The sequence below is a fragment of the Mizuhopecten yessoensis genome, unplaced genomic scaffold, assembly GCF_002113885.1.
Source record: "Mizuhopecten yessoensis strain PY_sf001 unplaced genomic scaffold, ASM211388v2 scaffold7205, whole genome shotgun sequence".
NCBI lineage: Eukaryota > Metazoa > Mollusca > Bivalvia > Pectinida > Pectinidae > Mizuhopecten > Mizuhopecten yessoensis.
In genome coordinates, this window is record NW_018406933.1 from 440,157 (window position 1) to 455,398 (window position 15,242).

General features: G+C 34.5%; 2 protein-coding genes across 2 annotated transcripts in view; one reads left to right on the forward strand and one right to left on the reverse strand.

Moving 5' to 3' along the window:
* The window catches only part of LOC110453251, a 90,795-nt gene that overhangs the window by 62,663 nt on the left and 12,890 nt on the right, over positions 1-15,242 (reverse strand). The gene's annotated exons all lie outside the window — the stretch shown is intronic.
* On the forward strand, positions 3,017-6,213 carry LOC110453252. The gene is given in 1 exon segment (XM_021502132.1): positions 3,017-6,213. A coding segment is annotated over 1 exon segment (2,682 nt). The 5' UTR covers positions 3,017-3,072; the 3' UTR covers positions 5,755-6,213.

Below are 15,242 nucleotides of genomic sequence, written 5' to 3' on the forward strand. Positions count from 1 at the left end.
ATACACCAGAACGATTTTTTTTACTCAAGCATATATTGAAAAGAATGAAATTGACCCTGCAAGCAATGTAGCTGCAGATGGCAATGTTACCAACATTGAAAATGTCGGCATGTAAACTTTGACAGGTACTTGCCATTGCATACACACTATACAATTGTATTTTTCAGCAAGATGAACATTAAGGTTGTGCATAAAAGAGTTGTTTTGACCTTTGAATTTTCATTTCTAATATTTGCATTAAAAGAAAATGTCGATCGGATGAATAACAGTGATAAAAAATTTTTACATAGGAAGTTATAAACACATAATTTTATGTATTTAATCGAAATCTGTAATGAGGGTAAAAATGAGTGCAAAAGAAAATGATGTCGACTTTGGCAAAATGTTTTTTTTATCACTTCTATACAATTCGCTATAAAATACAAATTTATGTTGCTTGTATCAATCATACTGCTGTATTACAATGATTATTTTACATAAGTGGCTAACATAAGACATCAAACTGTTTAAATTATACAATTATAAATTATGAATTATATTTCTTTTGCGTGTGCGATGTGACATTGGCTTAAAAATAAAGTTGATTACATAATTTGCTTCAAAATTTCAACAAGTGGCCCTTATCTTCCAGTTGATACCTATGTATGTTAAACAATTAGGTGCGTACCCTCGCTTAACAAAACATTTTCTTTGTCAAAGAGAAGACCCGACCAGCCTTCTGGTTTACACTCGCTATACTTAGAGGCTTTATGACGAGTGGTTTGTAAGGACAAATATCATACTCTGGCATGCATTTAGGTATGAATATGCAGGGTAGTTAAGTAAAATGTGTTACTTTGTAGCCGAAATGATGTAATATTATATATAGTGTATGATCGCTGCCTAATGTATTTTTTCTAGTATCAGCGTTAATTTATATTAAAAACCTTGTCTATACTGTGATTTGAGACTGGTATAAATATGAAAAGTATAATATTTTGCTTCTAAAACGATATAATAGAATCTTATGTATATTGTTTTATCGCCTACTTTATCATTGTTTTCTCTAGAATCAGAATTAATTTATATTGAATGCTAAGATCGATGCAAGGGAAACAACTCACAATTTCTACAGGACTTAATGTTTATGGAAAATACACCTATATAAAAGTATGAAGCAACAACCAGTTCTGAACTCAAAGCCGATACCTCCGAACTCAAGAGAGGCCCAACGAACTTTACAATTTATAAATAAATATGAGCAATATCAAGCAAGTTTAGCTTAGCGTTAATAATACCTTCACATCATAATAATCAGAACGTCACATCTGACACAAGAGTGTCAAATTAGCTGCGTTAAATAATCGACAGTCTAAGTGTTAAAGTTGAGATTTCTTTCGGCAGGTTTAAATGAAAAACTACTTTTAAGTACTTAAAATAATCATTAAAACTACATTTTACATATTGCTAGTTTTAGCTTTAACTTATATATTTTATTTCTTTTCTGTTCTCACTCTAGGCAGCGATAATAATTCTTTAGACCTATTTTAACAGTAATGAAATCAACATTGACCAAATTGCTATATGGTGATCGACAAACTAAGTTATGATTGTTTTTCTTAATAAAGTAGATGCTTTTGCAGATAGTCTAAATATGCGTATGTCCCCGAGGTTTACCATAACTTGTTTTCGTTTTCTTCCTTCTTTTTTGTGAGTGCTTCTTTTCTTTGTATTTCGTTCGATAATTTTAGCGTGGATAAGCCAAATTTCCATTAATGCTTTTACACTACAAAATGTAGATATCAAATTTCTGCACAAACTTTAAAATTTTCTTTTAGTGAACTTCCGGCAAGCATCCTTTTGCATTTTATAGCATTCCGAATGTTGTGTTTTTTGTTACGTCATAACTGAACTTTCTGTGACAACATAGCTTGAAATAAATTCATGATACTCAAGTTTCTAAATAGAAAAATAGGTACAGTTTGCATACGATCATAGTTTTGTCTGGGTATTTTTTTCTTTCTCCGCCTATCACACTTCTGTCTTATTTTGGGAAAACAACAACAAAAGTTAATACATGTACTTTTTTCAAACAAAAACAAAACTGCCACAAAGAAGAAGAAAAGTCCGACAAAAGGAAAGGCAAAACAAGGTAAGACATATGTATTTGTCAGTCATTGATCCAGATTTCTTTTTTCGAAATCAATGTTACATTTCCTAATTCTAATTTTGTCATTTTCTAATTTGCTTCATAACATGAATTTTTCTAATATGTGTGGTTTCAAAAGGACAACGTTTATTAGTGTCGTAGAACATTGTTGAACATGACCATAGTGCGCATCCTGAAAATAACATGAAAGTATTACATTATCGTTATGAGCCTGTCAATTTTTCATACCTTAAGCTCCCACAGACAGACAGAGACAGACAAATACTGGGACTGACAGATAGACAGTGCCAGATGGCAGAGAGATATAGATAGAAAGATGTTTTTCGTAATTTTGGCTTTGTTATATACTTTAGATATTGTGTATCAAACGACAATTAATGCCGGAGGCAACGTGATTGTTGGAGATAACAACGCTATGGTGTTTGAAGCTACACCTTCTACAGGTATATCAATAACCTACAATTCCTGACGAATAAATGCAACGCGGTATTTAAAAACATTGCAACAGCAAATATTCCTTTAATAGTGAGACAACAATGGTTATGGTCAAAGTTGATTGTTCGATTTGTACCTGATAAAGGACACACAACATGAAGTTGTTTACATTCATCTGTAACACATTGTATCACAAATATTGATCCAATGGTTAGAAATATTGAACTATTTATTGTCATTGTACTGTTTATCAATCACTTAAAACAAAGTCAACGATTGATAATATATTAGTCTACACAAGATGTCTTAGAAACGTTTCAGTTTAGATTTACATGTATATTATTTATTTTGCGTTGCTTGAAAATATTATGAACGGGACAATTATCAAATTATGCTTTTTTTATAGAGAAAAGAAAAAAATCAGACAGCTGCTTCACGATATTTTGAAAGCAAACGGATCAGTTGGAGGAAACCCGATATTGAACACGATGCAACTACAGAAGCTAGAATCATACTTTAATCAACGGCATATTGACAGTCGCACTGATGGTTTGTTCTATAGGGTTGAGGATGTTTTGAGAAAACAGTGGAAAGGACTGTACCCTTGTACCTGGTTTGATCCTCCGAATACACAAACATTCGGGACTGAGTGGTGTTTCATTTCAGGGCTAACACAAGAACCTGAAAGCAAAACGCCAGACAGTTTCAAATTGTGGTATCCACATATCAAAAACAAATTTGAGCAACATGTCGACCAAATTAACAAAATGCTAGATACAGTTAGCGTTTTGACAGTGGTTGCGTGCTGGCCAGATGATAGAGCCACAGATTTGAAGTTCCAAAAAATCATTTCTGCATTAAATGAATCAATTTCGCCTGTCCCAAAGGTTATTGTTATTGGTATTCTGCCAGCAGAACACCAAAAACTCGTAGACGACACAATTTCTCCAGACTATTACGTTAAAGAAAAACTTGACGATGTTTTCCATGATCTGTCGACAAATCTAGGGCCGCAACAACATAAGGCATCGAAATACAGATTACCAACGGATGATGGCACCAATGAAACTCTTATCAACAATACATCGGCAGCCTCTTTCAGAGAAAGTATGTAAATACTTTATCTTGACAACCCATCTCCAAGTAGATCCTCTGATAGGTCTGCTTCTGAAGAAGAAGAACGGTTATTCTTCAAAGGTGGCACTTTAAGTTGGCAATCCTACTACACCAATGGCCCGGAGCATTTTTATGTTGCGAGGGATCTTCTTCCAACCATTGTGAATGATATCAAAAGCAATTTTATCGACACGTTGAATCAAGGGTTTGTCAAGATATTCCATGCTCCTGGATCTGGGGGAACTACCATCGGTCAATATATACTTTGGAACTTGCATGAAATCACACCATGCGTTCAGATTAGAACAGATTCATTGGCAAAGCCACGACAAATTGCGGAAAACATATCTGTTCTTTACAAGGAGACTCATAGTCCAATTGTCGTCTTATTTGATGGATCAGACAAAAACAAGTTTGAACAGATACAACAACAACTGCATCACGTGATTGTGGTTTTTATATATTTAGAACGTGTGTCTGAAACAAAGATCAATCTTGATAAACATGAGTATTTCCTCCAAGGTACCTTGTCTAAAAAAGAAGCTAGGCGTATAGGACCGAAATTTATTCGATGTTGTCATGATAATGTCAAAAAGAAAGACCAGATCCAAAAGCTTGTTGAAGAGGTCGAGAAAGGTGTAAATCATCATCTCGTCGAGTTTGGGTTAGTCATTCATCTACAAGAGTTCACAGGAGTGGCTAATTATGTGGCTGAGTACTTAAAGGTAGACATAAAGAGTAAAGAGTTGAATACCAATCAGCGAGTTCTTGGTTATCTGTCACTAGTCCAATTTTACGGCCAAGGAACCATGCCATGTCAAATGTTTGGAACTTTGTTTGGAAAGTCTGCATATTATAAGTTCACGTATGACAAATTTCCGGCTAGCATCAAAGAATTCACAGTTCCAGTTGAGTCAGGATTCGTTCAGAATAGCGTTAGGATATGTCATTTTCTGATAGCAAGAGAAATCCTAGATCAGATTTTATAGAGAGTGTTAACCAGTAATCGGGGCTTGGACTTGAGTCCGTTAGCAAAGAACCATCTCCAACCCTTTGTTTTGGAGTTTATAAAAGACCTGAAAACACGAGAAGACCAAACAGGTCAAAAATCAAAAACAGTGCTTGATATAATAATACAAACGTTCATTTATCGTGAAGGTGGAGCAGATGACACCCAACCGAAAAAACGTCAGCTCTCACGACTGATGGAAAGCATACCATCAGAGCAACCGTATACTGAACGCCTTCATGTGATGGAAACACTTGCGAAGTCTTTTCCTTATATTCCAAGTTTGTGGGCGCACCTTGGGAGGGCATATTCCTTGCTTTGTCCTACACAACATGAGAAAACTGAAACATTTTTCCAGGAAGCGATACAGGGCTGTCGAGCAAAGGAAAGTCACACTGATTCCGAAAATGACGATGTCGTACTGAGCTTCGTATATCATATGTACGGAATGTTTTACCTTCAGCGGATTAAAGCTGAAATAGCAAAATGCAGAAAACAAAACAATTCGGAGATGCAATTTCAGGATACAGTCAGGAATATGTTTACTTTAGCAGATTTGGCATTCATAGCATTTTCAAATTGCAGACAGTTTGGATATGCAGGTTATCAGGAGTCCTTTGGCTGTATTGGAGAAATAAACGTACGGCTATGCATATGTGATCTTCTGAAAAGTCACTATCGATTTCACACGATCCAAGCCCTTCGCGAAAAGTCGAGAAATGCTGATATAATTTTGTTTGTTGAAGAAAGCTTATCAAACATTCTACATCTGTTCATGAAGTGCTTTAATACTGTTGATCAGTCCCAGATTGATGACCAGTTTTACAGGAAGGTCACACAGTACAAAACGCTTTTCAAGGGGATGACCAAAACCTGCTACATAGATACTTTAAGTATTCCTGATACATTCCATACACGATGCGCAACGATTACAGGAATTAAGCTGAAATACGGGGAGGTAAATCAGCTTGGAACAATCAATGACTTCAAAGATGAAAGAGACATCAAGTTTATAATTACAATGCTAGAAAAAAAACATTGCTGATATCAGGCAACCAGGAGAAACATACTCCAATATGAATGTAGACTTTGTTTTCATAGATTGGATCCAGGCAATTCGACATCCCCAACAGAAAACGTACTATTCCTTGGAAGACGTTTTAACAAACGTACGTTTTTGGCACCAAAAAATGTGCAGTCCCTACTCTATTTTCTACATATTTGTTCTCCTGTGCACCCTATCGATCCACCCTCTGAGGTCTTGTGATGTTAACATTTTAAAAGAAGCAATGGCCATAAAAAGGGCAGAAATTGAAATGAAACAAATAGGTAAACAGTTCTCCAACCAAGGGAAACCAAGGGAGTGGCTAGGGAAGGAAAATGGTATCCGATGCCTCGTACAAGGAATCACTTACCAAAACTATATAAAGGGTAAGGTCATCAACGATGAGGCAGCAAACTATTATCTTGTAGTGTTGACAGGAACAATCCATCCTCCAAATACATATAGACAACATGGCTCGCTCAAATTGTATGTCGAAGGAAATACCGATGTTCAAGTTAAAGTCCCATTCTGTCCATTCAAAACAGGAGAAAACCTCGTGGGAAGCAAATATGCAGGCTTTCGTGTCGAGTTTGTTCTCGCATTCACTGCCCAATTAGGATTTGAGGCATACAACGTGAAACTATTGAAGAAATCTACGTGCAAAAGTGGTGAAGCACAAGTAGAAATAGTTAGTGTAGAAAGTCACAAGGTGTGCAGATGCAAAGAAATGGTTGAAAACGAATTCCCATATAACACAGCAAATAGACCAAAAGCGGAAGAAAACCAAAATGAGTAGAGTAGAGTAGCAGAAATAATGCGCGTGTCATAAGGAATGCCAGCTTTTATCCAATGCTGGTTTGGCAACGTTAGGGTTGTGATAGTATTAAACCACTGGAATATGTACAGTAATACTTTTGTTTACACTTTACGTCCTATAAGGACGAGCGAGGTTTTGGTGGTTGACAAAACGAAGTACTCGGAGTAAAACTACAGTACTGCGGCCAGTACCCGGCAAATACCCTACTTAGGCCTGAAACCTGCGATCCAGTAGTGGAAAGCTGGGAATCGTAGACGATCGTCTGCTGCGCCGTATATTATACCATGCATATACAACAATAACGCGCTGCCCTGACGGAGCGCTCCATATTTAATTATAACAATCCCAACCAAAGATACATCACTATTATCAAACCATTATATGTCTATTCAGCTGACTTAACGTTCATGTTACAGTACAATAAGTATAGTGATACTGTGTATGTATTTGGTAATGGAATTATTGGAATATCCCCTTCGTAGATAACTTTGTCTAACGGTTTTACATGCCAGAATGAGCATCAACCGTACACTGATGTAATTAGTGTTTTCTCATGTAAATAGAGATGTATAGTGTTAATTCGTTTCATTTCGCTGACTTATTCCCCACTCATTAATATGTGTTGCATGGGAATTATAGTACCTCATGCAATTATTTGGCTTAATACGTACACTGCAAGTTTTGTGGAAAATGAAACTAATCCTGAGCAAAAATTTCCATTTTCTATTACAATGGAAAATTACCAGTGTGTCAATATATAAACTAATTTACTGTATATTATTCGTAAAACATCCATGCAACCGTCACATGATCATAATACAGTCATCATAAAATCCTTCACCATATGATCATACTACATCATGACTTTTCGCTTGATATGTTAACGTCGTACTGTTCATGGATCTGAGATAGATATGAAATATGCGAAGTGGTCAATCCAGACCAAACCTAACCACTGTGGCGATTGATTTCAAAACGTTCACTATGTATCACTTTTATTTTTTACATCATAACTTATGAAAGATTTTCATAAACTAAGCAATATCCCATGACAAATTATTCATATATTACATGAGTTTGGAAACACGTTCAAGGTGTACTGTTGTATTATTGTGAGTAGTAGTTTAAGATATAACATGAGAATAGTATTGATGTAAGTAGGGAAAATTATTTTATGCTGTTTAAGGATATTTTGTAAGTACAGCTTTTATTGTACAATGTATTCAATTTAGTTCGCATGCTATCAATTAATGATGTAAATAGTTTATTGTAAGTATTAATTGTTTTATATTTTGATAAAACACCTATGTTAACACTTAATGTATTTTGTATGAATTATGTATTTAAATACTGTATACCGGAATATTTTCGCCCTTTTCCCTTGGAATCAATTTTTGCCCCAATGTCTATTTCATCCTTCAGCTCTTATTATTATGTTTATTGTTGTGTTTATTTATATTCGCTGTAATGATCAGTTTGCCTTAACTATGGAAGGCGAAAAGGGGCGAAAATTAAACTGCAGCGAAAATTTTTCAGTTTATAGTATTGAACAATATGTAATTGGTGTCTTACTGATATATATCTAAGCATGTGCACGCCCGATTGTGTCTACCTAAAACATGTAAATATGTGTTTTGTTTATTAATTCATGTATGACAACATAGCATATGCGATTGTGACATCTCCAAGCATTGCTTTTAACATGTTATCTGACCTTATTTGCACCAACAATTTATTTTCAAATCAATATATATATCATTTAAATGTTCCTTATTTTTTTTACTTTAATTGTATTTTTGTTGATGGTTTCTATACCATTGTTTGCCTTTTAGAATGCAATTACACGGTCATGTTATGAGCTGATAGCTACAGTAGGGCACGTTTGGCAAAGCTATCTATGATAGATTTATCTGTGCTCAACTGGAATTCTCACCTCATAACCAGACAATCCTATTTTTCTGTGAATGATTTCTAACTATTTAGTAATCATTCTTTAGATAATTTATTATTGATTGATCGGTTTGATATAAGTAAAAGTCTTAAATTTGCATAAGCTTTGGTTACTTCTGCCAAAATCTATTGTTGATAATTGTGTCTCGTTCGCGGAAAGTTTGCATAGCTCCGCCCACTTCAATTGGTGTCAACGTCATGGAAACTGTCTATGGTCATATAATAAGTTGATAATTCCAGTTTGGTGGATTAATGTCTATTGAATGAATGTCAGTGTAAACTGTAAATATATTCCTTATCCTTCCATTATAAAACTATCATATCTGAATACAAGAGCCAAGTTGTTTGGATGCTGAGGTATTGGTCAATGTGCATGAGATTTTTAGTGGACCAAATACTTTAAATAACCAAACGGAAAACATGCTTGTTCATTTTGGTCGGAAGTGGTGTACATATTAATAAGTAGAATGAATTATGTAGATACAATTGGGATGAACCCTTTCAAAATGTAGAATGTTTTGTGTTATCCAAATGTAATACCACCAGTCAACGAGTCGAAATTTATGTTAACTACGGATATCCAAATTTGGTTGTTATTACATTATCCGTACTGGATTTCTAATTTCTTGTAGTCGTTGGTGACAGCGAATATAGTGAAAATAAATCCTCAACAAAATTTACCAACAATACATTGTTATTGATTCCAACATAAATTGAACGGTGTTGTCGACATTGTTATATCGGTATAAAAGTAAACAGCTTTCATACTTAAACCATTTAACTTGCTGGAAATTAAAAATCAGGATGTTCATATGAAAATGGAAAAATTCTAAAATTACCGTTCCCTTTATTTGTCTATATCCTAAGAATTAACTATCAGCAATTGCATACAAAGATGTTGTGTTCTGCGTGTTTAACGTTATAATGGAGAAACACTTAAACTATCTATTTGGTAAATTCAGAGATTGAATCGAAGCTTTATCCAAATATGATAGTGACATTTAACGTGGATGCTTTATTTGTGACGTACAAATTATAATTTGCAATTTTTATATTCATTCACAGAGGAGAAATTAATATATGAATATGATTTTTATATTTTTATATAACTGTTATACATGTTGTCTATAAACATATGTTCCTATAGGGAACGCAATAATATTAGTGAACTTGTAAGTCACTCTTTTCATTAATGTTATGTATGTGTGTATATAGATATATTTTATTTGTTTGTTTGTAAACCATTTGAAATATTTTTATATAAGAAATATTATTAAGTATGTTATTTCATTGTTTAAACATTTACAATAACTTGTTAACCTATATGCGTTTTTATGATAAACCACATCAGTAGCTAAAACATTGTATCATTATTAGTGTTGTTACATATAGTGTCATGTGTTAAACAGGTTTATTTTTTGCTGTGTAGATTTGATTTATATACTATGTATTTAATATTGTCAACATCATTGTAACTTTTACATCATTATATGATGAAGCTAAATTTGTGAAATCACCGCAGTCTGTAGTTTCAGGACAATGACTTAATAACTACATTTGATTTTGATGTATTTATGACTTGTTATATCAAGCCTGTTGTATGATTCACACATTTTTCAATATTGTTTCTGTACGTCCATTACAACAAAAAATGGCAAATCGATGAGAAAAAAAAATATATCGAAATAAGATTTTTCTAAAAACAATAATTAAAAAAATAGAATAAAAAAAAAAAAAAATAATCCTCTTTATTTAAAAATGATTTTTTTTTCTTTCATATCTTTAAATGTGTATAGTAAAATGATTTTTTTTTATTAATTTTATGAGATATAGAGCATAACATTACATATATCAAGGATAATAATACATTAAGGATGCAGACAAAACAATTCAGAGTTACACTGTAATTGTTTGCAATATACACTCAAAAGCACTTTAAATGATTCTATTTTGTTTATTTCATTTTTTTTTATTTATGACAGTCATGGAAGTTTTACTTTGCAATTTTGTTCATCATGGCTTTAATCATGCCGACAACAGTTTCTGGCAGTGGTAGGCGTATCCTTAATGCAGGAAATGATAGCTTATGCCTGGAACAGCTAGTATGCGCAACGATTTTTAATGAGGGGATAAGTGTGTTCTACAATGCTCCGTTTAAAACATGTATATATACAGTTCGAATCATTACGGCATATTGATTTGTTTTTTATTGTGGTAGTTTAAATGTTTTAATGACATTGAAGTGGCACATGGCATTCAGTCAATATATGATGTGATAATGTTTGTAATGTGTGCAAGCATTGCGTTTCTTAAAAAAATTCTGTGTATTTTTTTTTTTATTAAAAAACGAGTTTAGATGTGATCGATGTTTAAATCGTCTAACCACATGAAATACAGATCATGTTTAATCGCACGTGTCCTTCACTTTGAAATCATGACGTCATTTCCGGTTTACTAGTGACGTCATTTCAGTGTTACTAGTGATGTCACTATATGATTGATTATACGTGTAATAGTATAATAACTGCTTAACTTTTTTACATTTAATATGTTCCATCGCCCAACATAAATTATTAATCTTGTGTTGGTGTATATGCAAACAATGCATATACTAAAATTAGAATGAAAAACGGATTGCTTAATAGCTTAAATGTAAAAAATAACATATTTTTTTCATATACAATTTCAAAATATTTCTTATTAAATCACACTTACAACATCTGCTTCAAATTTGTCCTCTATCGAATATGTATTTTTCAGGCTATCGAACAAAGCGTAGACTTCAATTATAATATGTATATTGGCATTGGCCTTTTTATAGATAATATGAGTCAGTCTCAGCTCTGTCATAGTTGATAATCGGGAAATAAATCATAAAATAAGTCTTACACCCACACACAAAATGTATATAGTCAATGCACAATTAGAACAGTTAACCTTAGATCACATTTACATGCCCAGAGATGCACATCTTCTTAATATGGGCAAAATATGTTTATGATAGTAGTTGACTTGGAGGATTAGGGAAGTAAGGTTTCATGATGTGTGACTTTAATTTTCGTTATGTGTTTTGTACGTTACTTAGAATTTGTATGATACACTTAAGCATTAAACAGCATTCTGTTCCGTGTTATGGTACTACAACACGGAACAGGATTGCAGACAAAACGAATAACGCGCGTTAGCGTGGATATATCACTACGCATGCGTGATAGTATCACAACACGGAACTGGTATTAGTAGTGTTATATTGTGGCAATGCAGATCAAATGTAAATATATAAATATAGATCATATATTTTATTACAATATCGCTCAAATTGCATCCTCCTCGAATTCCAGGGGCCACGCTCACTTCCCTGCCAAAATGGAAGTCATGCAGTACTAGTAAGCTATTTGCCTGGTTTCAGGTAAAAATAAATACACTATTGTTCGGCTGATATCTGTCGTTTGAAGATTACAGAGGAGCAACTACCAACTTCAAAGCTGGTCAATTATACCGTTAGGCTGCCCTGTATTATCCACAAGGTGGCGCGTGCATAACCTTCCAATTCGTTATGACAAATTCAAGGGAATCCTCGACACTCCAGGGGTTACGCTCACTTTCGCTCTGTGCACCGCTGGGATATGTCATAGCAAAATCGAAAGCACGACGAAAGCTGTTTGATTGCTCTCAGGTAAAAAAAAAATATCCTTACCAATCGCTAGGCTGATACCTGTCTTTTGAAGAATACAAAGGAGGGTCACACAACTTCGAAGTCAGTCATGTTTACCGTTACGCGGCTGCGAGATTATGTTGATGTACATTTAAGGGTCAAACTACCCTTGTCTCATCCACAAGTTGGCAAACATTGAGCCTTCGATTTTGCTATGACATATCCAAGGGGTGTAGAGAGCGAAAGCTAGCGTAACCCCCGGAGTGTCGAGGATGATTCAGGGGTCGCAAAGCACATAAGAGAGCTAAATTCTTGGATTTCGAGGATGAAACTGCATCTGTAATGAACTATATTTAAAATATCAATATTGCCCGTCCCTTTTTGACTGTTTCGATATCAGCCCACATCCGGTGATATAGCCAGCTTCCGGATATATGAGTCCGCATTCGGGCCTACACTGTAATAGTTGTTTTACCAAATGTTCCGGACCCTACTGAGGTTTGGAATCTCACAGAATTTGTTTTGATTGTCAGCTGAGAAAAAACATGGACAAAAAATGACAATTACTATCGAACAGAACTGTGGCTTTACATTATGTTATCAGCCATGGAAACTAAAAGGAAAGATATCGAAATTATGGTTTTTAAGTAATAAATTATATATGATAACATTACTTTTCATATCAAACTGCAGATTGGTCTGCTACAAATATCAGTTCCGCGGGCCTTCGTACGTCACCTTCTGCCTGATATAAGAAGATTAATTCGGGGTGTGATGTGGAAAAAAAAACATTAATCTAATTAAGTTTAAGTGCATGACAAAGACTATACATATAAGAAGCTTCTAAGTAGTGTGAATTTTGGTATATCTCGCTGGTAGGGCTCTCACAAACCACTCGAAACCTAAATCGTACTACGATGTAGAACTGGAATATTTTGTATCAAGTCTTACTGTTTTTACTCCGTTTCTTATTACTGTAATATTATTATTAATAATATTCTTGTTCCGCCGTAAAATGTTGTTAGACTAGACTCTATAAGTTGGAATCAAATGAAACTACCAATGAGTATTGGGGCGTGTGCAAGACACATTTTTTTGTAACAGCTGCGCATCCAAGATGGTTGCCACGGCCTCTGATTTATTAACACATGTATAAGTGTACACCAGGGTGATGTCATGGGTACCTCTACATGTCCAATATTGCTTAAACTTGGTATGTACGCAAATTATGGCTCGTTTGGGGACTTTTGTAACGGCCCCCCTTACAGGTACTACTTGTTATCAATACTATTACTTTTCAAACCGTTTTATTGTATTACATTTAGAATAAAACATTTTATTTGTCATATTGTATTATTTTCAGAGAGCTTGTTAGGCAGGGGCTGTCCCGATCACTTGCTCTCTAGACTCGAATAAACAATATTGACCTGACCTAGTTTAGTAGTTTATTAAAAAAATAAAATTATATTGAGGTATTATGATAACGGAATTCATAATACATGCATAATTACTGATTGATAATCTATTGATAGCGTATTGTAATTGTACAATACACGCGCTATGCAAAATAAACAATTTATGATATCTTAATAAAAATGTAAGATATCATCCCGTTTTTTTCATGTTTTTTTTTTTTATTTTTTGTTGCTTTTGAGTTCATATGAACTTCATTGAGACATGCAGGATGAATAAACATGAGTTTTTCTGGGATGTATAATTTTCAGAAACTCACCAATTGTTTAACGTTTACTAACAGCAGGATTTTAGCAGAAATGTACTTGCTGTCTATTGTTACTGCCTGAAGTGGGACACTGATCCCTATGAGCACGTGGTATCTCTCCAATCCTCGATACTCAAGGGATTACGCTCACTTTCGCTTTCTACACCCCTGGAATATGTCATAGCAAACTTGAATGTTCAAAGTGCACCACCTTGCGGATGAGACGAGGAGAATAGTTTGATCCTTTGATGAACATCAAAATAATATCTCAGTTGCGTAACGGTAAAATTGACCGACTCTGAAGTCGGATGTCCCTTCTCTGTAATTTTCAAAGGACATGTGTCAGCCTTAACAAAAATGATCAGGTGTTTTTTTTTTACCTGAAACCAATCAAAAAGCTAGTCGCGTGCCTTCAATTTAGCTATGACATATTCCAGGGATGCACAGATCGAAAATGAGCGCAACCCCTAAAGTATCGAGGATATCTCTCTTCGGGAATGGCTGTATGTACCCGTGTACCCTTTTGTATGGATAATTTATATTGCTAGTTCATGCTCATTCTGTTGTCACATCTGAAATTTGATGATTATTTCACATTTTTTATACCACACATACATGAGTATTGCTATTAAGTACCCATTCTACATCGAAAGAACTTTATATCGATTATGTCCGTTAACAAGCACAGTAAAGTCAGTTCAAAGTATGTACGAGTTACTTCCCTTTAATAACGGCTAAGTTTGTTTTGAACACGGACATGAACTGACTCAGCACATGGAGCGGTTTAAAGTCGAGTCACCGGTCATTTACACTCATTGCTTGACAAAGGAAACAGAAGTTATCGAACGCTCGCAAAATAAGTTTTCGATTCCTGTAAGTGTTCAAAATAAACTTAGCCTTCATTATTCATGCCAAACTGATGAATCTACTAAATAAATAATGAAAAACATTTATAAGAGAAACGGAATACAAAAAAGAGACTTTTACAATAATAGAGAAAGTAGAATCATTTCATCGACGAATGGGGCTACCTTATACACCTACGACCAATGTAGCGGTAATGAATAATTTAACGTAAACATACATGTATATCTTATAGACATAGCCTTTCAAAGTCAATGGCCACAGCTACCTGATGTTTATAGTGGCGAGCAAAGTAAAGTTGGACAGTTATTCGTTATTCGTTATTCGTTATTCGGAATAACGAATAACTGTCCAACTTTACTTTAATCTCAATTTTGACAATACTCGGGTATAGGGTCCCAGGGGGTCTAGAAACCGTTCGGGTGCCAGGGTTTTGAAAGGTTGCACGTACTGGGGGTGCCAATGGCAGCATTCACACCGAG